We start from the raw sequence: 25,311 nt of genomic DNA on the forward strand, positions 1-25,311 counted from the left end.
GTTGTTTTGGTCAAAGTATATGAAAAATCTGGCATTATACAGTTATGTAGTTGGAAAAGGAGGAATCTTTAATAGCCTTTTCAGATAATAACATTCTTTGATACTATACAAAAAATTGACAAGTGGGTGAAAGTTTCTAGTTTCTTCTCAAAAAAATTATCTCCAAAATTATGACATTGTTTTGCTGCAGTACCAAAAACTACTCAAAGCTCTGGCACCATTTTTTAAAAATATATTTTATTGATTTTTTTACAGAGAGGAAGGGAGAGGGATAGAGAGTTAGAAACATCGATGAGAGAGAAACATTGATCAGCTGCCTCCTGCACACCCCCCACTGGGGATGTGCCCACAACCAAGGTACATGCCCTTGACCATAATAGAATCTGGGACCCTTCAGCCCGCAGGCCGATGCTCTATCCACTGAGCCAAACCAGTCAGGGCAGCTCTGGCACCATTTTATTAAACAATTTATTTATTACAGTTAACATAAAATAATATATTAGTTTTAGGTACACAGCATAGTGGTTAGACATTTATATCATTTAATACTGAGGTTGATACCCTGATAAGTCCAGTATTATTGCAATATTATTTTTTTAATATATTTTATTGATTTTTTACAGAGAGGAAGGGAGAGAGATAGAGAGTTAGAAACATCGATGAGAGAGAAACATCGTTCAGCTGCCTCTTCCACATCTCCTACTGGGGATGTACCCGCAACCCAGGTACATGCCCTTGACTGGAATCAAACCTGGGACCTTTCAGTCCGCAGGCTGACGCTCTATCCACTGAGCCAAACCAGTTTCGGCAATTGCAATATTATTAACTATACTAGAGGCCCGTTGCATGAAGAGATTTGTGCAATAGGCCTTCCCTTCCCCTGGCTGCCGGCACCGGTTTTCTTCTGGCACCCGGGACCTAGGCCTTCGCTCCAGACAGAGCCTTCAGTCTTCACTGCTCCAGCCAGGGCCTTCAGTCTTCGCTCCGCTGCTTCATGCCTACATATGCAAATTAACCGCCATCTTTGTTGGGTTAATTTGCATGCTCTCCTGATTGGCTGGTGAGCGTAGCAGAGGGATGGTCAATTTACATGTTTGTCTATTATTAGGTAAGATTCCCTATGCTGTACTTTACATTCTTTTTTTTTTTTTTAAATATATATTTTATTGATTTTTTACAGAGAGAAAGGGAGAGGGATAGGGAGTTAGAAACATCGATGAGAGAGAAGCATCGATCAGCTGCCTCCTGCACACCACCTACTGGGGATGTGCCTGCAACCAAGGTACATGCCCTTGACCGGAATCGAACCTGGAACCCTTCAGTCCTCAGCCCGACTCTCTATCCAGTGAGCCAAACCGGCTAGGGCTGTACTTTACATTCTTATAACTTCTTTATAACTGTCAATCTGTACTGTTATTCCCTTCACCTTTTTCATTCAGTCCCCCAACCTCCCTCCCATCTGGCAAGCATTAGTTTCTTTCCTATACCTATGAGTTTGTTTTGTCTTTTAGGTTCCACATATTAGTGAAATCATATGATATTTATCTTTTTCTGACTGGTTTATTTCACAGCATAATACCCCCCAGGCCCATCCATGTTGTCACAAATGGTAAGATTTTATTCTTTTCATTCCATTGTATATATGTACCATATTTTCTTTTTTCCTTTTAACATGTTTTTATTGATATCAGAGAGAAGAAGGGAGCCCGCAACCCGGACATGTGCCCTGACCGGGAATTGAACCAGCAACCGCGTTCCTGCCTGGTGCATGGGATGGTGCTCAACCAACTGAGCAACACTGGCTGGGCAAGTACCACATCTTCTTTATCCAATTGTCTATTGATGACCACTTATGCTTCCATATCTTGGCTATTGTAAATAAGGCTGCATATATCTTTTTGAATTAGTGTTTTGGATTTCTTTGGCTAGAAATACTCAGGAGGGGGATTGCAGGGTCATATGATAATTCTATTTTTAATTTTTTTCAGGAACCTCCATACTGTTTACCAATTTGCAATCCCACCAACAGTTCACAAGGGTTCCCTTTTCTTTCTTCACATCCTCCACAACAGTTACTTGTTGCTTTATTGACAATAACCATTCTGACAGGTGTGACATCTCATTGTGGATTTAATTTGCATTTGTATTAGCCATCTGTTGTCCTCTTTGGAGAAGTGTCTATTCAGGTCCTCTGCCCATTTTTTAATTGGATTTTGGGGGGTTGGTGTTGAATTGTATGAGTTCTTTATAAATTTTGGATATTAACTTCTTATCAGGTGTATCACTGGTGAATATGTTCTCCAATTAAGTAGGTTGTATTTTTGTTTTACGGTTTCCTTTGCTGAGAGCGATGTCAGTTTTATGGTTTCAGGTCTTACTAGTTTTTAATTGGTCTATTTCATTCTTATAATCAGTGTTTTGAACTGTGCATCTAATAGATTGTTTGTCTCCATTTTGTTTCTTTTTCTGGAGTTTTTGTCCTGGCCTTTCATTTTGGAGCATGTTCCTTTGTCTCCTTTAGCGTGACTCCCTATTCATTCCTGTTTTAGGTAGACCTGCTGTACTTCCGGGGCTTGGCAGAGTGGCCTTATGTGGTAGGTGTCTTGTGGGGCCCAGTGGCACAATCTTTCTAATCACCCAAACTATGCCCACCCCTCGCCCCCTGTGTAGGTTGTGTATACCCGCCTGTTATGGTTGAGCCGTGATTGCTGTTGACACATCAGTGGGTGGGATTGACCCTCAGGCTGACCGGCTATGAGGGCTGGCCATGACCACCTCTGATGAGTGGAAGTTGCTTTAGTGGGGTTGTAGTGCCAGCCAAGTCTGCCCTCTGGATATGTGGTTTGTGGAGCTGGTTGGGGAGGGGGTGCTCTGGTCTGGTCTGAAGCTTCTTTAGAGGGGCTACAGTGCAGATCAACGTCAGCCATCACTTGTGCCCATCTTAAGGTTGTCTGGTAGGTGCTACAGTGATCTGCGGTTGGTAGCTGCTTGTGCAGGCTTGGTGCCTATTTAGTGAACCAAGGCTGGCTGCCACTAGTATCAGGCTTGGGACCGTGTGGTGGGCACCACAATGTGAGCTGAGGCTACCTGCCATTTGTGCCCGCTTTATGGCCACTTAATTGAGGCTACATGCCCAGCCAAGACTGGCCACTGCTTATGCTGGGTGTGGGGCTACTTGATGGGACTTAAAATGTAAGTTGAAACCAGTCACCACTTATGTCAGGCTTGGAGTATCTTGGCAAGAGGTACATGGCACACCAAGGCCAGATGGTGCTGGCATTAGTGTTAGGCTAATGGAGAGCTCAGATTTGGCACCTGGGCTGGCTAGGTGGGTGTGGTTCAACAAAGAAACAATAGTGCCTGCCACCACTTTCATCTCTTGCCCTGAAGCTAATCAATTTAGTCCCCTATGTCCCTGACACGATGCTGCCGCCTCTGCACAGGAGCCTACAGCAAGTGAGTCTGTATATGGGCCCTTTAAGACCTGCAGTGGCTGGGTCTCCAGTAACCCTCCATCTCACTCGGACATAAGCCCCCTGGTTTTCACAACCAGTTGTTATGGGGACTCCCCTTCCCGTTATGAGAACCAAGGGCTGGGCAGAGCAGTGTGGGACTGGGAGACGCTTGCTCCTCTTGGGGAGCCCTGCAGCCAAGATCTCTCTCCTCCCACCAGCCTCAAGGTGGCTGCTTTTTTTTCTTCAATATATTTTATTAATTTTTTACAGAGAGGAAGGGAGGATAGAGAGTTAGAAACATCAATCAGCTGCCTCCTGCACACCCCCTTCTGGGGATGTGCCCGCAACCAAGGTACAAGCCCTTGACTGGAATCAAACCTGGGACCCTTCAGTCCGCAGCTCTATCCACTGAGCCAAACCGGTTAGGGCGTGGCTGCTTCTTTATATCCTTAGTTATGGGACTCCTGTTCAGATATTTAGGTGGTTTTATAATTTAGGTTGCAATTTTGATATGGTGAGGACAGCGTTTACCTGACCCACTATCTTGACCAAAGTCCTCTGGCACCATGGTTTTTACAAAGTTAACAGGGTCCTCCTGGAGTCAGGAGTCATATTCCCTTTCTTTCCCACCCAAAGCATCCAACCCTGCTTCTGCCTCCAAGGCTGTCGGGTGCAGGCAGAGGCCAGACCTACAGGGATGTTTACTTTAGTTCAGGATTGGTGGAGGTGCTGGTTCCTTTCATGCCCCGGCCAGGCCCCGCCCAGCTGAACTGTAGGGTGTTTCAGAGTTAGAGTGGAGTTCATTTTGAGTGCCTCCAGTAAGACTGTGATTTCTTTTCTCCTCCTACCTTTACCCATATAAGTTTTTCCCTCAAACTTGGGATAGTAAAGGAGCTTAAACATTGAGAACTCGGCTTGAAAGGTGAATTTTATTTTATCATTTAAAAAATTACATAAGTCAAATGCAAAAACATATAATACATCTATAATTAAATAACCCTTTTCCATGAAGGCAAAATTATTGAGAAATGTTTATTTTCCTCCTTGAAATGACTTGTCCAGGTAAGATATGGCTGCAGGTAGTTAATTCACGTCACTTTCTGCATTTCTTCCCTCCCTCCAGCCCACACCACTGCGCTGCTGGCCCTGGAGACAGAATGCGTGTAGGCCTTACAGATCCAGGGCCCAGTGGACGGACAGGCTCTTGTCTTCCACGTTGGCAACCATGTCTTCGATGGCATTCCAGTCGAGCTTGCTGAGGATGCTGCCAGTGCTCTCAGACACACTGTCCATGCCACCCTCTCCAGTAGGGGACGCTGGCTCTTCTTCCGTTGGTGACAAGTCCTAGCAAATTGAGAAAGATAGTAAGTGGTAGTCCTAGCCTGAGAAAAATACACAGAACGTGAACCATGTCTTCAGTTGCTCATCCACCAGATGGAGAGGGAAGTGTGGTGGGAGACAGGGCTGTGGCTGCCCAGGACAGAATGGGTGTTTATACCTTAGTAAATAATCTGTTCTTACATTTTGGTGATCTTTTAGTTAAAAAGAAAATACAAAGTCAAGGAAAATTCTAAAAGATAAATCACATTAGTTGCTTTGAATCACCATTTCAAACTGTCCTCACAATCCTTCTATATCTCTACATCCCACAGAAAAATACCCCCCCACCCCCAAAAAAAAACACCCACACACAACAAAAACCTGCCGTACAGAGGAAGCACTAGGCAACCTGAGCTCCGGCCGATGCTTACCTGTAGAAGGGAACTGTGACTTCCATGTAGAATCCTGCGGATGTCTGAGGGCACCAGCCAGGGACTCACCACAGTCTCTTCTCTCTCGTCCTCTGCACACACCTGCTCGGTGTGAGGGCCAAGCCCAGCACTCCTGTGCTGTTCTGAATGCTGTAGACAGGGAGCAGTAGAGCCTAACAAGGGAAAAGAACAAGGCATACATTGGGACTCGTTCATTTATTGTGATGTTTATCATCAAATCCACGGCAGTCACATTTTACCTACTATTTGAACCACAGGGTTTGGTTATAGTTCGCTTTAGAGTTCTAACAATTCCTGTCCTGCAGGAGAAGGAACTTGAATTCTGGCCACCTGTTTCGATTTTAAAAGGAACAGTAACCTCTAAGATGAGAGAGTAGGAGAAGGGGCCACAGAACAGAGCTGTGGAGGAGTTGCCTCCACAGGGAGGGCTTGTGGACACTTCCGAGGAGTGATGTTAGGCTTCATGCCTACTACAGTCTGCCTTCGGCACAGGCGTCGGGGTAAGTGCAGTGACCACAGGGTGGCCCTCTGCCTCCCTACTGAACGTAAGTACTTTGTAGAAAAGAAACTCCCCCAGCCAGTGCCAGAGGCCCGGGAGCAAATCCATCCACCCACGGAGCTCTCTGCACGAGGCCTGGCAGAGCTCGCCCCAAGACACTTATGTTCCACAGCCCCTCACCAAGATGACCTAAGGAACACCCATGACGTGGGACCTGTTTACTTCCCATCATACGTGACTTCCCAAAGAGGAGAAGAAGAGGTAACAGAGTGAAGTTTGGCCTTTTACAGCTTTACCAACCGCATACACTTAAAGGTAAGGATACCTCCAAAATATAAGACCCCATTTTGGATTTACTATGGGCTAAATGTTTTACCTACACTCAGTCCCTTGAACTTATGTGTGTTTCCCTGGTTCTGTCTACCAGGTTTTTATAGAACTGTGAAGAGTAACATGGGGTAAGGATGGGCTAGAGCAGTGGTCGCCAACTAGTGGTCCGTGAGGTCTGGACGGTTGGCGATTGCTGGTTTCAGGAAACCTTTGGAGCAGCAGTTGCCAACCGGTGGTCCATGAGGTCTGAAAGGTTGGCAACCACTGGGCTAGAGGGAGACAATAGGAATCCTATATAATAAAAGCCTAATATGCTAAGTGTCTGGTCGTCCATTCAACCAATCGAGTAATATACTAAGGCCGCTCAACTGCTTGCTATAACATGCACTGACCACCAGGGGGCAGATGCTCCGACCAGTAGGTGAGCTTGCTGCTGGAGTTCGGCCAATCAGGATGGGTCAGACACACCCTGGAGCCCTCCCGCAGTCCCTCCCTAGCTGGCCAACCTCCTGTGTCCCTCTCCAGCCCCAATGGTGCACTGGTGGGGTCCCTCAGCCTGGACTGCGCCCTCTCGCAATCCGGGACCCCTCCAGGGATGTTGGAGAGCCGGTTTCGGCCTGATCCTGCAGGCCAGGCTGAGGGACCCCACTGTTGCATGAATTCATGCACTGGGCCTCTAGTTAAGATCATAATTTCCCTCTCTCTCATTGACCAGAGCACAGCTAACTTGAGCAAGTATCCAAAGATGGAGCAGAATCAGGCCTGCGTTCCATGACTGTGTGACCCTAGCACCTTGCTGAGCACTGTGGTGAGCCCCTCACATACACGCTCGCACTGTTATAATCCACACTTTGCAGGTGAGAAAATGGAAGTTCACACAAATGTCCTGGAACTGCCCCGGGCTAAGGAGTAAGTAATGACCTAGGATTCCAAGCTAACTCCACAGCCTCTTCTCATTCTGAGCCCCACCTTTCATTCTGGAACCTATATTTGAAATTTCTAAGAGTGATTTATGGCTTTTAAAGGTTTAATATTAACTTCAAGAACCTCTTACCTTTACGGAAGGTGACTGGAGCGTGCACAGCCTTTCTCCGCGCCCCTCTGGCTCCACCAGCTTTTTTCTGGGTAAAAGTGATAGTTCCTGCAAAGACAGGCAAGCATCTTCACCCTGGCGTGTGTGCGTGATTGTTCACACATCCTACTGTAAGACCTTCGAGGGCAGAAGCCTCTGAGGGGTGGATTTTATTCAAAACCAAGAAAGCAGAACAAAAGTGCAGATGAAGGAAGGCAGACACCGAGTCGTGGTTTCCTTACAGCACAGCCATGGTGCTTTCCAAAGGCACCTGTCCTGGGACAACATCTCGCGGCCTGAGCTCAGGCACTAAGTCCATGAGTGTGAACACCCACCGATGCCACGGTAAACTGTACCGAGAGAATGACTGACTATGGTTTCTTAAATTCCAGAATCAATAGCAACGATTCAATGTTTGTTATGCAAAATGTTTTACTTATCATCCTCAATAACTCTATGAGGTATGTTTTAAATAACATCTGAGGGCACCAAGTAAGCTATACACATTTATACTATCTGGTAGCTCTAAGTATGTTTTACTTTAGTAATCAAAACTCAACTATGGCAAAAACTAAAGGAAGGCTAGCAATAAATAACATCTTTAAATGTGGGAAAGGATGTTCACAGGGTAAAAACAGAGCTGCTTAATATTCCTCTTCTGTTTTATATCCATCCTGAAATCTACCAGAACGGTTTTTTGTCAATTACAGTTGACATTCAACATTATTTTATATCAGATTCAGATCATTTGTATAATTTATGAAGTGATTCCCCCCCAATAGGCCTAATACCCACCTGGCACCATACACAGTTATTGCAATATTATTGACTATAGTCCCTATGCTGTACTTTACAGCCCTGCAGAACTTGATTTGGAAAAATCCAGTTCTTTAACCAAACACAACAGAAACAGAGTCCCAAGTCAATCATATCTAATTTACTGACTGTTCAAATGCTATTACAAAAAGGTCATTTGTTTTAAAAGATTCCTAGGGTTTTCTTATTTCCCAGTACAATGTCTTGCATTCTGCTGAAATGAGAATTGCTTTTCACTAAGACTTACAGCTGTTACTAATGAAAATGTAACTCTGGAGACAAGAAGGAATAGGCCCAAATTATACAAGATAAAAAAGCTTTGTCTTACCATGTGGCCAAGGTGAGCCCTGAGGTTGCCCAAAAGATTTCCCTTTTGGGATATAACTTGGTTTGGGTATATTTCTGACTTTTCCAGGTCGATTTACTGGAAAGTTGTGACCATATCGGGTCTCTCTAAAGTAGAAATTACATTATTATTATTATTATTATTAATATATTCCTAGAATATCGTATCAGTGATAAAACTGTACTTCAAAAAGCCCAGATTATGCCTCAGATGAATACACTCACTTATTCTGTACCTCAGTGATATATTTAGTATGTAGTAACTCTCAACAAGTTATTCTTCATATCTCAAACTTCATGTGTATTTTTCAAATAAACTATTTTTGTTCTCCATCTATTTCAAATTATATATGTACTGCCCTGGCCGGGTGACTCAGTTGGTTAGAGCCTCATCCTGTACACCAAAAGGTAGCAGGTTCAATGCCCAGTCAGGGGGCGTGAAGGATGCAACTGATCAATGTTTCTCTCTCTCCCCCTCAAATCAATTTTAAAAATTCTCTAGTTATTGTGTATTTAAGACCCTACTTTATTCTAGAAAAGATTCAAAGGGCATCTGGGCCCGGCCATCGTGGCTCAGTGGTTGAGCGTTGACCTATGAACCAGGAGGTCACAGTTGAATTTCTGGTCTCCATCCCGTACAGAAGGCAACCGATCAGTGATTCTCTCTCATCATTGATGTTTTTCTCTCTCCCTTCCTCTATGAAATCAATAAAAATATATTTCAAAAAAGCAACACAAAAGAAAACAAAGGGCATCTGGTATTTTGAGTACACCTTAGTGACCAGACAGCATCTAGGTTTGTGTTGGGTACATCTCCTCTAGCCTCTTAAGTTACGCAATTATAATCTTTATTTTGTCAAAAGGTAGTCATATTTAACAACACTGTATTGCCTATTGTTGTTCATCATATAAATCACCAGCAAGTATAGTTTTGTGTTTGTTTGCCATGTGTAAGAACCTACACTTGAGTGCTTTTCTTTAGCTTTAGCATTCCCTGTTTAATTCCTGCCTAATGAACTCATGTCCAAACCTACTGCAGGTCATTAACTTAGGAAGAATTATGTAACAGTATCTACAAGTGAATCAGCAACCCCGGGACAGGCAGGAGGAGGAGGCAGAGGGAGGAGTGGCAAGCCGGTGGAACCGTTTCTGCAAGAGTGGAGCCTAGTGGAGAGCAAACAGGACGCAAGTTACAGGAGGAAATATTAACAAAAACGACAGGGAAGAAGAAGGGATTGAATGGACATCAAAACTGCATTAGGTAAGGTGTCTTAGAGATTTAATGCCACTGTCTTCTTCCTTGATAATTGTATGCACTTATAAAGAAATCATAATTAGAAGCCATTTTTCTCTTCACTTTATCATAATTCTGAGCAGGGTAGATGCAAATACAGTGAACCTGGGTCACAAAAGCACTTCATTTCTTAGCACGCCTGACGTTGTCTTGCCAAATGACATAACCCTTATCTTACCTTCTTGGAGAAAGGGAGCTTTGCAGCCTGCAAGTGTGAGCAGTCCTGGGCTTGCCGGGCGATGGCTTCTGTGCTGGTACCGGTACCGACTCGGACAGCAGTTCATTCATCAGACTGTACGCTTGTGAAATTCGACGACTGTAGTGGTCACAGAGTAGCAATCTTTAGGGAAAGAATTAAACAACATTTAATAAGTCACTTTCAGTTCATATTTCTAGAAGGAACACAGTGTTTGAAGACCACTTAGCATGTGTTTTTTTCAATGCTTTTCAAATGCACTTCAAATATAATATTCAGGTTCATATGTCTGAAGACCTTTACGCGGTATTAAAGGTGCCTGTAGCCGTGGCCTTTGAGGTAGTTTCAAAATGCATCCACATGATCTGCATTGGACGAGGGGAATCCAGAAATAAAACTCATAAAAACTGAATGGAGGAAATAATATTTGAAAACAAATTCCTAACTTGGCTAGTGGAGTCTAATTATTTTCCTTGCAGCACATCCCATAGTTGACAAAAAAGGGAACACTATGGAAATCGGAATTCCTTAGGCTTTTTTTTTTTTAGGGGAGAGCGCGAACGCAGTCCCCCACTGCCACAGATTATGCAGTCGGGTGTCCGACATTTGGGGAAATCACAGGGGTCAGCACATCCGGAGGGCAACGGACAAGCCTCACCCCGGGAAAACCACCTTCGTGATCATGGTCTCTCCCGCCCAGGTCAGTATCCACAGGCGTTTTCTATGCCTCAGGTGAGCAAGCCAGAGAGGGGACTACCACTCACCTGTCCTTTTCATGCTTCATCTTTTGACTCAGCCTGATTTCCCTTGAAGTCATGTAAAACTGTGTAAGAAATAATCCAGTTAGCTCATTATTGCACAGTACAAACAATTAAACCATTATGATTCATGGAAAACATGAAAATTCCACTAACCAATGTTGACAGGAGGTTAAAACATAATTTTATCATTTAGGAAATAGTGCAAAATACTGTCAAATTTCATGAAGGTTCTGACCCCAGCACAAAACATGAAAATGTTAAAGCATCATGTAATTAAATAAAATCCAATTTAGTGAGTGGAATGCAAAATCTACTTTAGTAGCTAAATTAGTATGTTTTCTGGAATAGAGATCCTTATCGGCTGCATTTAAAAGGGAAAATAAGAACCTATTAAGGATGGAGACACCTCTACTTCGTACTCAATCTGGTGATTAATCTCACCACCAGCTTGGTTGATAAAGCAGAAATGAACCAAACTTCTGAAACCATCATTTTGATGTTTCAAAATGGTCACCAGAAACTTACTGCAGTGAATTCATTGTGACTGTACTCTTCAAAACTTAGGCACCAAGAGGCAAACTAGCAAACGTTGCTATATACATCTTAATGTTCGGTAGTAAGACTTATGTTGAGTTGCTGATGAGGTTAAGTCTTCTCATACAAATTTTATGTATAAAAAGGTGCGCACAGAAGTGAATTCACTTTCTCGAGATCCTATATAATAGTCAGTAACAAATTATGATGTTTTTAATTACATTAACCCCTCACTATTCCCATACCTTTACCCAAATAGAAGCTACGAATAAATGAGGTACGGGATCTTGAAGGATACATCACAAAGTTTATAAACCAGAGTCTATTTATTCTTAATTTGGACACAACTCTGACCCTCTTGGGTATTTGTTTGGCTGGCAGGGAGGGTGATATCAGACCTCCCGACCCCTGACCCATGGGCTGGAGAAAACACACACATATCCACATGCACTTTAAGATTCTGGTTATGTACCTCAGCAGCCCTGAAGGTCATCCCCATGTTCTCAGAGCTACTAACAAAATGTTACATCGGCATCAGCATGCTCTCTGCAGACACAGGTAAGTAAACTACCTTTACGCTGCGAAGTAAACACTGTAAATACTAGTTCACCTACTTCTGCACCATTTGGTGCTTAAATGTGACAATCTTATCTGGAAAATTCACTTATGGAATGATGCTAAAAAGAATGAAGTACTTATTTTATTTCATGTTGGAAAGTAAAAGATGAACTGTAATCGAGATGAACCTGACTGGGACGTTCCCAGCACTGGGATGACTGCGAGAAGGCTGCTGCGTCACCGTTAGAAGCACCTCCGACCCAGCCAGGAAAGGCCACAGCAGAGCTCAGTGAGCAGAGGGGCAGTCTGAGGGACAGGGAGCACACTGTGCCCTTGTTCTGCTGGTACATGACTGGGCCATACTTTTTAAGGTGTTCTGTAGGGAAGGTACAGATAGAAACAGGTTTTAAATGGCTCCCCCCACACACATGTATTCAGCTGCAACAGACTCGGTGTAAATGGGGGAACTACTCCGACCGTCACAGGAGTAGTTCCAGCTCCTCAAGCTCCTCATTTGTGTAAAATGGTAGAGCCATGGTTGGTCTGCAGGAGAAAAAGTACAGTGGGGCCTTGACTTACGAGTGTCCCGACTAGCGAGTGTTTTGAGATACCATCTGTCTCTTGGCCGATTTTTTGCATTGAGTTGACAGAGTAATTTGAGTTAACGAGCTCCTTAACGAGTTCGGTCTTGGAACGAATTAAACTTGTAAGTCAAGGCCCCACTGTACTTAAGATAATAATTCAATGGAACATAGGTTGTGCAATACTCTGCTACCTTTTGTTAAGGTAATTTCCTAACTTAAGTAAAATGCTGACTTTTCTGTCAAATTAAAAATGCATTTAAATTTTGTTCATCCTTTTCCTAAATTTAGCCAGAAAAAACCACAGGCATCCTGTGATGTCCCCTTGTCCCTGACCCTGCAGACTCACCGCGTTGCTCCTGGGGCAGAAGGGGTCGTGCTCCTGCCCCCTCCTCTCCGCCAGCTCGTGTAAGTACTCCGCCATCCTCTCTCTCCGCTTTCTTCTCATCCAGACTTGAATCTCTCTTCTCTCCTTGGCAGTTCTTCCAGGTCGGCTACCGGAAGATTGCTGAATCCTGATGAATGTAACAGGCAGAGTATTGCTTGACTTTAAATGTGTGATGGACATAAGCAGTACCACAACTACATACTGTTTATTTGTTAAGATTCTGTCCCATCTCAAAAAGTAGTATACAATTATAACCCCTGGTCAACTTGCTCCAACCTGTCCCCTGAAATCCCTGGAAATGAGCTTGGGAGGGTCACCAGTGGCCTCTCCAGTCTTCATCCCACTGGACTTCTCTTTAACAGTTGATACAATCTGGCTTTTCCTTTCTGCTTTGCACTCTCTCTTCCCTGATCCTTTCTAACTCAAAACTCTATGCAGCACCTTACACTGGCCCCTTCTTCTGTGCTCACCACTCGAGACTAATGTCTTCCAAGGGGCTGCTTCGGACTTCTTAGTCTGTAATCTGTTTCTGGATTATCTCAATGATTTCCAAAACCTTCCTACAGGCATAACTTCTACACAGCTGCCCGCTAGATCCAGCCTCCTGAGGGCGACCTCTCTTCCTTCCCTCCAAGCCACAGGAGGGGCCAGCACTGTACTGTGCTTCGCTGCCTCTCCACCTTCCCCCTCACATGCATTTCTCCCGGTAAACCTCATGGACAGCTAGTCCCACGAGGCTTCTGCTTCTCTGAGGATAAGAGCTGACTCGAGTAGGACTGAGAGTCCAAGAAAGCAAACTCGGCACCCAGGGTGCAAAGACGGCACCACCCTAGGAAGGTGGGTCATGGATATAAACGATGTGTTTCACATGAATGCATGCTGTCCTCCTGGGAGTCTGGGCTCGGTATGCACATTTCCTTAGCAAGACAGAAAATGAACACAGTTCTAGGTGTAAGGTGCCAGGAGAACATTCAGTTCGTAAGGTTCATCGTTACTTAGTTTTAGGTCCTCCCAGAAGCAGATGCCAAAATGTTTATGGTTCAAGAATATTCAAAATTAGCCATATTTCATTGAAACGTCTTCAAAGCTTAAAATAGATTTTTTTCTTTATCACGAAACATTTTCTGATGTTTACGTATCGCTCCTCCCCTCCCCAGTAAAACCTGTGGGCACTGGGTCTCTGGACAGGCCTCCCCGGGACACAGCAGTTCATACATGTTGTCACAAGCTACCGCTGGAGGCAGTGTGTCCTGTGTGCGGGAGCCTGTGCCTGGTTTCCCCTGGAATTTCTCCATGTACCTATTCCCTTTGCTGATTTGGCTTAGTATCCTTTTGCTGCAGTGAGTATAGCTGTGCGCGTGCCTGGTTGAATTCCGAGTCCTCCCGGTGAGTCACCGAATCTGGGCTGATCCTGGTGACCCTTTCACCGGGGTCGGAGCCGCACCGGCACTGAAGTCTGACCACTCTCTCCACCTCCCATAGTCCCTCACAGGGGTTCCTCCAAATAAATCTATCATCTAAACCTCATTTTGGCATCTGCTTCTGGGAGGACCTAAAACTAAGTACCAATGAACATTACCAACTGAATGTTCTCCTGGCGCCTTCTACCCAACACCACAGACATCATCACACTGTCACCCAAGCAGAGTCATTCTCACTTCCTCCCGACAGTCGCCAGGTTTACTCACGCTTGGGGCCCTGCACTTCCCACCTGAGCCATCTCATGTCTGGACCACTAAGTCAGACCTCTGGCTGGCTCCCATTTCTGGTGTAAAGCCCGTTGCTGACCGCCCCCTCTGCTTGCAGATGGCTAACTAGGAGAAATAGGATGAAATGTGTGCTGTACTCAGTGCTGAGGGTTTGGGAAAATGCACACGATGCAGATGCACCCTGTAAGGGAAAGTAACCAGTCTGTGTTCTGGGGAGGGGAGGAGCGAAACAAACATCACAAAATGTGCTCATGATAAAGAAAAAGACCTATTTAAGCTTTGAATCTGTTTCAGTAAAATGTGGCTAATTTTGAATATTCTTGAACCATAAACATTTTAAATGGTTAGAAATTAATTACTAACAAAAGTATTCAGGGTTACCTAGAGATGCTCCTGGCTTGTTGTTCTGTTAAGCCCAGCTCTTTGCTGGAAACTCCATCTTTGGTGATAAGGTCATCAATAATGTCTGCAATGTCAGTCAGCCCCGTCATCTGGAGTGGATCTGCTGAAACGCTTCATTTGCAAATGCAATTTGAGAGAAGTAGGTCAGTATCTACCACTTACTACAGCAATAAGAACATGTAAAACTATGCCCTGTGAGAGCATAAATACTGTTCCTTGTATTCTTTAATCCAGTAATCCTCAGTGGAAAAGCCTGATCATCAATAATTGACCAATATGTGCTCTTACAAAAGCAACATGAGGCCCAGGAGACAAGTTCTCCCTGTCCTGCCTGAAGAAACTTAATACACATACAGTAAAAGAAAATGTAGCCAATGCAGCGTATGGTATCCTTACTGCCTGTGCTAACACAGTGAGGGGTGTGACAGCCCTCAGATTTTTTAAAACATCTCATTACCAACGGGAATTAATTATGTTCATTTAATCCACAAAAAAAATGAGGTATAGACATGCACATACATATGAACAACGCAATTGCCAGAAAGTATATACCCAGCTTTAAGTAAAATTGTAGATTAATTCTTAAGATATTTACCTCTCAAATAACTCATCATGGTTATTCACACCTTAAAAAAAAAGACATTATTTCAAAAAATTTTCAGGTCAGTTAATTTTCTACTTTCAATTATTAACCTGACTTAGGAATTATATAAACAGAAATTAAAATATTTTTAAACCTCCAAATTGGTTTAAAGCAGTGGTTCTCAACCTGTGGGTCGAGACCCCTTTGGGGATCTAACGACCCTTTCACAGGGGTCACCTAAATACATCCTGCATATCATATATTTACATTACGATTCATAACAGTAGCAAAATTACAGTTATGAAGTAGCAACGAAAATAATTTTATGGTTGGGGGTCACCACAACATAAGGAACTGTATTAAAGGGTCGTGGCATTAGGAAGGTTGAGAACCACTGGTTTAAAGGTATATGTGTGTATTTATCCTCCTCTTGAATACGCTATTCGGTAGGAAATGTCCACATTTTTAGATTACTACTTCCATGCTCAGAATACTCTGAATAATACACTTTCGGAAGTACAATCTTTCTTTGCTTAGTACAGTTTAGAATACTGGAATGCAATTTATTAAAACAGTCTCAAAACACAAACGTGTATGGTCTAAAAGTAATACATTTGGGAAAATATCTAATTTAAATCCAAGAAGCCTTTACCAAGAGAAAAAAAATTACAAGATTTAATGACAGCTGGTCTATAGCCTTTCTTTTATTTAAATGACAGCAATGCCATTTAAAAATAGCAATTTTTGCTGCTTACATTATTTTAACAATGGTAATAAAATATATTGTAAACATTCAGTAAAATCATTGACCATCGATATCTAGGTTTAAAAAAAATAGTTCAAATCCACTGTCAATGGTAAACCATTGCACTTAGTAGGACCTTTCATTCCTGTGCTAGAGGGATCTGTTAGGGCTAAAGAAGATCATTTCATCCAGCTGCAAATGAAACAGAACGAAGGGGGCACTAAAGTTTTCTATGTCTCAATATCCTTAGCTGTGAAGTGCGGACACAGACATTACCGGCCTCGCAGCCAGGTGGCCTGGGCAATGCCATGGCACACGGCTGGGGCGCGATAAGTCACAGCCACTATTTTGTTTTCAAATTAAAATGCAAGTTGCATAATTGGCAGTGTTTGAATTTCTCAATTTTTTAAAAAAATCAAATATTTTAGTAATTCAAGTTGTAGATTTCACACTAATAAGCTACATAGAGATATAATGCTTGCTTGCAGTATATCTTATGAAGGTAGTAAGACAGAGTTCATGTGAATGGTGCAATTTTTTAATTTCCCTTCACCCAAAATTTGTAAGTATTGTAAAATGGCTTCACAAATCCTTCATAACTTTATTCCCAGTAAATACTACTCAGTAACAATAATATATTGTTACATCCTTCAGTATATTGGAAAATAAGAATGTAAATTAATAAAGTGGAGAACAATACCAGGAAAACTTGTATTCTGGTCACTAGAGAGGCTGAGAGCTGAATCGGCAGAAGGAAACACACACGTTTTCGGACGAGAATGAGTTTCTGTTACTGAAAATTCATCTTCAAAAGACTGTTCTTTGTCACTTTGATCTTCCTTATTCATATGAGTCAGGAAATGCACTAATCCAGAGTCTATATTACAATTAAAATAGTAGAGGGAAAAATCACATGTAAAAGACAATGCATAGCAGACACTTCCACATGGCAACATACATCAGAAGTTTGCAACATATTCTGATAGCTTTTTACTGTTTAATGAAATGGTATGATATTTAAAATTTATACTCTCCAATGGCAAAAAAAAAAAATTGTTAAATTTCTTATCAACTTCAGAAAACAGCAGACTGAGCTAAAGTGGACAGGTGCCTGCCCACCATAAAAACACAAAAAGAAATGCTAACTTAAAAAAATGGATTAATACCCAACAAAACCTGTAAATAAAACAATCCCCTGGTGCCAGAAAAGGAATGGAACTCGAAGCTGGGAGTAACTGGACAGCGACTGTGGCGGAGCCCAGAGGGTCCAGGGGAGGCTCTGCAGGCTGCGAGGGAGGGGGACCAGGCCGCGTAGTGCAGCCTGGAGCGGAAGGACAGCAGCTCTGTCCTCAAGGTGGGTGTGGGGAAGCCTGCCCTGGACAAGCAGCCAAGACGTTTCTGCCGCCGGGAGAGTGGACAGAAGGAAAATGAAAGTCAGCTCTGAGAAAGCAAACCCGTCTCGCCACGAACAGGCGTGGGGTCTGAATTTACACCATCAATGTAGCACAGCAACTCCAAGCCAAGAAGTGTTCACAGAAATCCGTCCTAAAATTTTCTACTTCAGTGACAGCAAATGCAAACCACTCCCAGACAAGCACGCACACTCAGCAGAACCCCCCAAAGATGAGGCATTACAAGTCGCACAGAGAAAGACACAGCCATGGAAGAGCCATACGCAGACTCCACGACGGAGAACATGGCCGCATGGAAGGAAGCAATCTGAAAGGGCATATACACTACTAGTCATGAAACAAAAGACACAGAAACCACATTGAAAGAAGAGACCAGTATATCCAAAGAGCAAATAGATTTAAAAAAGAAACAGAACTTCTAGACATAACAATGTAGGCACCAAAATTAAACTCCTACAGCAAAGATGCCATGGCAGGAGAGAGAACCTTAGGCTACAAGGTGGGTCGGAGGACACCAAGCACATCGCTGAGAGAGAAACGGTGGCAACTGAGACGTGGCTAAGAGGGGACAGAATGAGAAGGTCCGACGTACCATAGAGAATAAGTAAAAAGAAATATGCACCTAGAAACAGTATCAAAAAATGCCGGAAGAGGGGACAGCATTGGTTTCTCAGAGAAAAGGGACTGCTGTGGGAGCCAATCACATTTCCACACCAGTGACTTCAATCTAGGAACTGGGGCTGATGGCTTCAGCTCAGTGAAAACCATCCGTATCTGACGTTCCCAAAGGCAATGCTTATTCTTTCAAAGAAAGGCTCTGGGCACCCCCCACCCCAGCCAGCTCCCCACAAACCTTCTTTGGAGATGGTAATGGGTTTTGAAGCCAGTGTTTTTTCAGATTCAGGGCCAGACAATTCAATGTCATCCACAGATTCAACCTGTAGAAAAACCACACCACACAATAGCTGTTATAAATTTTATAGTGCACTAATTTCAAAATATTGTAAATAATTTTATGTAGGTTTTAAGCATTTGCATTAATGCAACAAATGAAAGAAATGGGAAGTTTTACTTATTTGTGGTGTAACTGATATAACTTTTTAAGAGGCTCGGGAAAATAGCATCATGTCATATAATTTAGACTAGGGAGCAATGTCATCTACCATCCAGACAAAACCTGTTATTCTAAAGATGAGAGACCAAGGCCCAGAGACATTCAGTGACGTTCTCAGAGGCAGACATGGACTTGAACCGGGTCTTCAAGGCTCCCAGTCAGTGCTGGGCCACAGTAGCCTCTGCCTCCTCCAGGCCTACAAGGTGCTTTCTTCCCTAAAAGGGGCAAGCCAGCAGCTCTGCATTTGTATGTGCTTTCTAACAGGAAGAGAACATCTTAAGCCAAAATGCCAAACCTGCCATTGAAATCAATACTATTATTGCCTAATAATACACTGTCTTACCTCATATATTTTTAGTGTAGTTTCTCATATGTTTAATCCTAACTTTTTAATGTGTGTTCAATAGCTGGATTGAAGAAATACTGTAAACCTGATAAGTACATCTTTAACCTGTCAGCATGTTGGTGGCCTGGAGTGCTTGTTGGTACGTCAGGGATGGAATTCTTATCCTGCAGACCAATCTGCATTCCCAATATAAGGCTGTAACACATTCCAAATATCTTCACTATTTACTCTTTTATCTTTATTTTACATAAATCTTACTTCCTAAAAAACGACAGGATATTTGTGCAAAATAATTAAATGTTGGAGACTTCCTTTGTAGTTGTCTATCATGATATGCCCATATACATAAACACTAATCTTTTTATTATGAATACTTTTTAAAGAAATAGAAAACTTGTAAGGACTACTAATCCATTGTATAAAATATTTAAAAGAAACTGAGAATTCCAAATAGAAGGACAGTACTTATAAAGTTATAAAAATCTTGAAGAAATTGATAATTAGGAGCAGGGTTTGTTTCAAAGCACATTCTGGTTTTATAATTCATATATATTTTTTCCTGGGAGAAGCTTAAGTTCCCTCCTTAAAAGCTTAAGGCAGTGGTTCTCAACTGGAGGCAGCTGACAGCAAGTGCTGAGATCAGGGATGCTACCAGCAAGCCTCCGATGGGGGCAGCCTCCCCAACACACAGTTATCTGGCCACTCTTCTGAAAAATCAAGTTTATAAAATTACATTACACTACAAATCTGGTAACTTGGTAATAAACAAAATAACTAAATGAAGACCGTCTACCTCCTTGCAGTGCCGGTCCACCACCGGGCCCACCATCCGGTGCTCGTGCTCGGGGAAGTCCTGCTCGATGCGGTCAGCGATGCTCTGTATCGCCAGCAGCTGTGCGTCAATTTTCCGGAGCTGAGAGCTGAGGCGCTGCAGCCGGGGATGGGGGTGCGGGCTGGGCGCGGGGCCAGGAGTGGAGGCGCCCTGCAGCAGCTCCTGCAGCAGGTAATCCCGCAGCCCGCCCCCTTCTGCAGCATCCAGCTGCGAGCTCTCTTCTCTGAATTGGAAAGCTGGCTTCGGCACGTCTGAATATTAATAAGGGTAATAAGAGAGCTGATTACAATTCAGGGAGAGGTAGACGCTGATGATCTGACCTTTAGGAAGATCTCAATTTAAGTGAACATACATCCCATTCCAAATCAGGTTTAATTACAGACTTAGAAATGCCACTTGTCTCTGTTGTGAGATAAGAATGTGATGTGAAAGTGTTGCTGTGACCACAAACTTCTACATACAAGGAAGTTTGAATGTTACTTAAAAAAAAATTTTTTTTTTTTTTATTCATTTCAAAGAGGAAGGGAGAGGGAGAGATAGAAACATCAATGATGAGAGAGAAGCACTGATCGGCTGCCTCCTGTACCCCCACAGTAGGGAACAAGCCCGCCACCCAGGCTTGTGCTCTAAACCAGGGATCGAACCATGTCCTCCCCGTTCCTAGGTCGATGCTCAACCAGTGAACACCACCAGCCAGGCCTGAATGTTCCTTTTATCCTCTGCTACAAAAATATAATAAAAAAAGCAACTTTTCAACTCTCCTTGAAAACCAACAATATCCCACAGTAAAAGCTAGACCCAACGTCGGCCATTCCTGACTCTGAGGATATCTCCGGCAGTCAACCTGCCCGACCTACCCAACTTGGAAGGCTTGTGAAGATCAAGCTATGGGGGAAAATGATCTGAAACATGTGAAACAAATGTAACTGGTGCTTACTGTCATTCAGTCCCGTCTGGGGGACCTTCCACGGGGAGAGGAAGGCACATCCCAGGGCTGACGGTATGGGTGGTGACGGGGTCTTTCCCCAGCAGCTTGGGCTGTACCTTTGTTACCTTCCTCAGTGCTATACCACCTCCCCTTCCTGTTTTCCAGCAGCCGGAATGTCTCCCTTCATCACTCTGAGGAGAGAATGTGGTGCATGAACTTCAAATAAAAAATACAGCAGGAGAACCAAGATGGCAGCATAGGTTAACGCCGGAGTTTGCTGCCTTGAACAACTACTTCAAAAGTGAAACTAAAAAACGGAACGGACATCACCCAGAACCACAGGAACGCTGGCTGAGTGGAAGTCCTACAACTAGGAGGAAAGAGAAACGCATACGGACACTCAGAGGAGGCGCAGTGCTGAAGTCAAATTCTGAGGTGCAGAGTGCGCGGTTGGCGTTTTCAATCGGGAGGGAGTCGCAGACTCTGAGCTCCAGATACAGGCGAGTCTTTAGGGACCCAGACTCAAACAGGAGAAGCGGGACTGTCTGGCTTCGGTCAGAGCGAGTGCAGCTTTCTCTCCGAGGTTTGCAGCGGTCGCTGGGACTCAGAGAGGCAGAGCCCCTGGGGACAGGACTGAGAGCCGCCATAACTGCTCTCTCCGGTCCACCCTGTTGATCCTGTGCGGCCCGCCCCGCCCAAGCCCTGCACAGAGGCATTTGGCGGATAGCCTCAGGCAAACGCCAGATTAGCACCTCCCTAGAGGACAGAAGTTCTCTCACTGCAGACACAGCTGATTCTCATAGCCACTTGGCCTGGAGGTCAAACCCTCCCTGGTATTAGCTACAACAATCAAGGTTTAACTATAAGACTGCGCACAAAGACCACTAGGGGGTGCACCAAGGAAGCATAACAAAATGCGGAGACAAAGAAACAGGACAAAATTGTCAGTGGAAGATATAGAGTTCAGAACCACACTTTTAAGGTCTCTCAAGAACTGTTTAGAAGCCGCCAATAAACTTAATGAGATCTACAAGAAAACTAATGAGACCCTCGATCTTATATTGGGGAACCAACTAGAAATTAAGCATACACGGACTGAAATAACGAATATTATACAGACTCCCGACAGCAGACCAGAGGAGCAAGAATCAAGTCAATGATTTGAAATGCGAGGAAGCAAAAAACACCCAACCGGAAAAGCAAAATGAAAAAAGAATCCAAAAATGCGAGGATAGTGTAAGGAGCCTCTGGGACAGCTTCAAGCGTACCAACATCAGAATTATAGGGGTGCCAGAAGATGAGAGAGAGCAAGATATTGAAAACCTATTTGAAGAAATAATGACAGAAAACTTCCCCCACCTGGTGAAAGAAATGGACTTACAGGTCCAAGAAGCATGGAGAACCCCAAACAAAAGGAATCCAAAGAGGACCACACCAAGACACATCATAATTAAAATGCCAAGAGCAAAAGATAAAGAGAGAATCTTAAAAACAGCAAGAGAAAGAAACTCAGTTACTTACAAGGGAATACCCATACAACTGTCAGCTGATTTCTCAACAGAAACTTTGCAGGCCAGAAGGGAGTGGCAAGAAATATTCAAAGTGATGAATACCAAGAACCTACAACCAAGATTACTTTATCCAGCAAAGCTATCATTCAGAATTGAAGGTCAGATAAAGAGCTTCACAGATAAGGAAAAGCTAAAGGAGTTCATCACCACCAAACCAGGATTATATGAAATGCTGAAAGGTATCCTTTAAGAAGAGGAAGAGATACAAATTATGAACAACAAATATGCATCTATCAACAAGTGAATCTAAGAATCAAGTGAATAAATAATCTGATGAACAGAATGAACTGGTGATTATAATAGAATCAGGGACATAGAAAGGGAATGGACTGATTATTCTTGGGGGGGAAAGGGGTGTGGGAGATGCGGGAAGAGACTGGACAAAAATCGTGCACCTATGGATGAGGACAGTGGGTGGGGAGTGAGGGCGGAGGGTGGGGCGGGAACTGGGAGGAGGGGAGTTATGGGGGGGAAAAAAGAGGAACAAATGTAATAATCTGAACAATAAAGATTTAATAAAAAGAAAAAAAAAAGGAAAAAAAAAAAGAAAATACAGCAAAAAAGCCTGGCCGGTGTGGTTCAGGGGTTGAGCGTCGACCTATGAACCAGGAGGTCACGGTTCGATTCCCAGTCAGGGCACAGGCCCAGGTTGGGTGCTCGATCCCAGTGTGGGGTGAGCAGGAGGCAGCTGATCAATGATTCTCTCATCATTGATGTTTCTCTCTCACCCCCTCTCTGAAATCAATAAAAAGAAAATACAGCAAAAAAAAAAAAATGGATATGCTCAAAGCCCTCATGGCCAACAGACCTCATGAAACAGCTTCCCTTTACCCGGAGAGCCTGTGCACACCAGTGACGTGGGCAAGTCACCCAGGAGGGGACCTCGGCGTCCCATGGGCTGCAGGGCTCCCCGGCCCAGCCAGGCTGCTGTTGTTACCGCTGGTGTCCCTACAGGAGATGCATCTGTTACTGGAAACACTGAGTAAGTTTCCACTAAAACAGGGATTTGCAGTTTGTTTTCCATTTTAAATGCCTAGGGCCCCACCACTCCCTTTGTCCAGCCTTTTCCTCTAATGCAAATCCCAGGCAACTCGACGGTGTGACTGCCTACATTCTGTGTCTTTATAGTATATTATGTAAATGCCGTGATAACATGTAATTTTAAAATGTCTTCCTTTAAACAGGCATTTTTAAGTTCTTCCCTTCGATAAGTGTAGCCGGGTCCACTGACATTCTCGTGACCAGGCAGTCTCCCCGGCAGAGCATCCCCTCAAAGGTGGGCACGGGCTTGCTCCACTGGCAGAGGCCAGCAAGCTGTCGTTTGAAATGCTGCCCAAGACATTCAGTGGTCACAGGGCGACGGGTCTGGTTCCAGTTTTCAAATTTCAGAATTCAACCGATAGGAAATGAGGGGCAACTCTGGGAGGCCCAGGGAGCCACAGGCGCTTGGCTGGATGCAGCCTCTGACCCGCGAGGGCACCCACAGACGCTCCGGGAGGCCAGATCCAGTGAATCTTGCAACGGCCTGGGACTGAAGCCCAGGTCTGTTCTGTCTGGATCTGAAATTCGCGCTCTTTCCTGCTCCAGCCTGAAAGCCGGCAGCCTCCCCCGTCCTCCTCACGCCCACGCAGCTGGCAGCCCTGGCGGAGAGAGGCCAGAGCCTTTGGGTGCGAAATGCTGGCCCGACAGACGTGTAGTTGCAGCTGCAGACACCCGCCCTGCCACCATCCCGCCCTGCTCCTCACAGGCCCCGAGGCCGTGCTGACACCATGAGCAGGCAGTGCCGACTGCTCCCCCTCCCCCCCCTCCCCAGGCATCTGACAGCCCAGGCGGGGCCAGGCCTCCCACAGGTCGCTGCTGCAGGAGGTCGGGCGCATGTTTGCTCATCTGGTCCTTCACATGATGTAATGACTGGGTTTTGAAGAAATCATCTTCTTAATCTTGCAAGTATTGTACAATAATGCAACCTGATTTATGACTATAAAACTCAGTATTTTACTATGAGGTACTGTTGGCGACCAGGCCTGTGTATTCCTATGTGCTATTCTAGAATTTCCTACCTTTTTAAACATGAGAATTCCTTTTAACGCCAAAAATCTCATGAAACCCCACAGGATATTTTTTGCCAACCTCATTAATTGAGAAAAGACATCTGCAGCCTCCTTGCAAAATATCCATGGCCGAGAGCCAGACCCACATTTACCCACCTGTGCCCATCTCCTGGGCAGGGGAGAGGTCGCCTGGTTCGTTCTGCAATTGCCAGGGTTTAGTGCTGGTCTCCCCCAGGGCAGGGAGCGGAAGGGGCAGCTTCTGCTGTCATCTGGGGCGCTCACCTCTGTCCTCTCTGACTGACGATGGAGGGGAGGGGACCCCAGGCTCCTCCGCTTGGGCAGCGCCTGCTCTCCAGCTTCCCCCCTCCACACAGGATGGCGACACCTCTGCAGGTGTGAGAGGGAAGTCCACCGCAGAACTGGCAGGTCCTATCAAGGAAGCAAAAGGCATAGAAGACTGATCCTACGCTTCTAAACGAGGAATTCGGAAGATTAACAGATCATTTCCGAGCACGAATATACACATCCAAGATGCAGTGGCTCCCAGGGGAGCCAGGAGATGTAAGCAGGGCGAACAGTGCTGTGGGAAAGTTACCCTGACTCTTCCCCCTGCGCAGGGGAGCAGCGCTGGTCACGGACGCGGCCATGTGATGTAACACCGCAGAGGACGGGCCTTCTGCCTGCCCTGGGAGGATGTCGTCATCGGAAGGCTCTCTGACAGGCACTTCCTGCAGGTCGCCAGCTTCAATGTCAATCACATTTAGGTAAGTGTGTCCAACCTGAGCCAAAGCGTAACATCCAAAGTGGTTACGTTCCTTACGCTCTATGGCCACTCTGCCCGCCTCCCCGCCCCCCGCCCCTCCACCCCCATAAAAACATCGCTTCCGAAGGCAAGAAGGGCTCCCAGGCGCCCAATTCTGGGAAAGCTGCAGAAAGAAGTGCTATCATCTCAGTGATAATATTTAGAGGCATAATATTTAACCTTACGCTTTTGACCTTTCCAGCAAAGCTTACCTT

The 25,311-nt window shown here is 44.5% G+C and overlaps 1 protein-coding gene, 1 long non-coding RNA gene and 1 other non-coding gene across 5 annotated transcripts in view; 1 reads left to right on the top strand and 2 right to left on the bottom strand.

Annotated features, from left to right (window-relative positions):
* Positions 1–4,365: 4,365 nt before the first annotated feature.
* The window catches only part of CPLANE1 (ciliogenesis and planar polarity effector 1), a 76,638-nt gene continuing 55,692 nt past the window's right edge, over positions 4,366–25,311 (bottom strand). For both annotated transcript variants that reach the window (XM_036309084.1, XM_036309086.1), the window contains 14 exons: positions 24,890–25,073; positions 24,577–24,723; positions 19,706–19,995; positions 18,306–18,390; positions 16,741–16,917; positions 15,308–15,338; positions 14,692–14,823; positions 12,563–12,728; positions 10,544–10,602; positions 9,762–9,923; positions 8,273–8,397; positions 7,111–7,197; positions 5,207–5,379; positions 4,366–4,799 (listed from right to left, as the gene is read on the bottom strand). In XM_036309084.1, coding sequence (XP_036164977.1) covers positions 4,626–4,799; positions 5,207–5,379; positions 7,111–7,197; positions 8,273–8,397; positions 9,762–9,923; positions 10,544–10,602; positions 12,563–12,728; positions 14,692–14,823; positions 15,308–15,338; positions 16,741–16,917; positions 18,306–18,390; positions 19,706–19,995; positions 24,577–24,723; positions 24,890–25,073 — 1,992 coding nt within the window. In that variant the 3' untranslated portion in view covers positions 4,366–4,625. The remainder of the gene's footprint in view (positions 4,800–5,206; positions 5,380–7,110; positions 7,198–8,272; positions 8,398–9,761; positions 9,924–10,543; positions 10,603–12,562; positions 12,729–14,691; positions 14,824–15,307; positions 15,339–16,740; positions 16,918–18,305; positions 18,391–19,705; positions 19,996–24,576; positions 24,724–24,889; positions 25,074–25,311) is intronic.
* LOC118656179 lies at positions 4,712–12,715 on the top strand. 2 transcript variants are annotated; one of them, XR_004967541.1, is made up of 6 exons: positions 4,712–4,819; positions 5,899–6,041; positions 6,772–6,864; positions 9,329–9,550; positions 10,328–10,479; positions 12,505–12,715. It is a non-coding gene; the product is annotated as an uncharacterized LOC118656179 (long non-coding RNA). The 2 variants fall into 2 exon arrangements; XR_004967542.1 differs by having other exon boundaries at positions 10,328–11,632; positions 12,505–12,598.
* Positions 10,325–10,487, bottom strand: LOC118657170. Its single transcript, XR_004967900.1, has one exon. It is a non-coding gene; the product is annotated as a U1 spliceosomal RNA (small nuclear RNA).

This window comes from Myotis myotis, unplaced genomic scaffold (genome assembly GCF_014108235.1).
Source record: "Myotis myotis isolate mMyoMyo1 unplaced genomic scaffold, mMyoMyo1.p scaffold_m19_p_5, whole genome shotgun sequence".
Lineage (NCBI taxonomy): Eukaryota > Metazoa > Chordata > Mammalia > Chiroptera > Vespertilionidae > Myotis > Myotis myotis.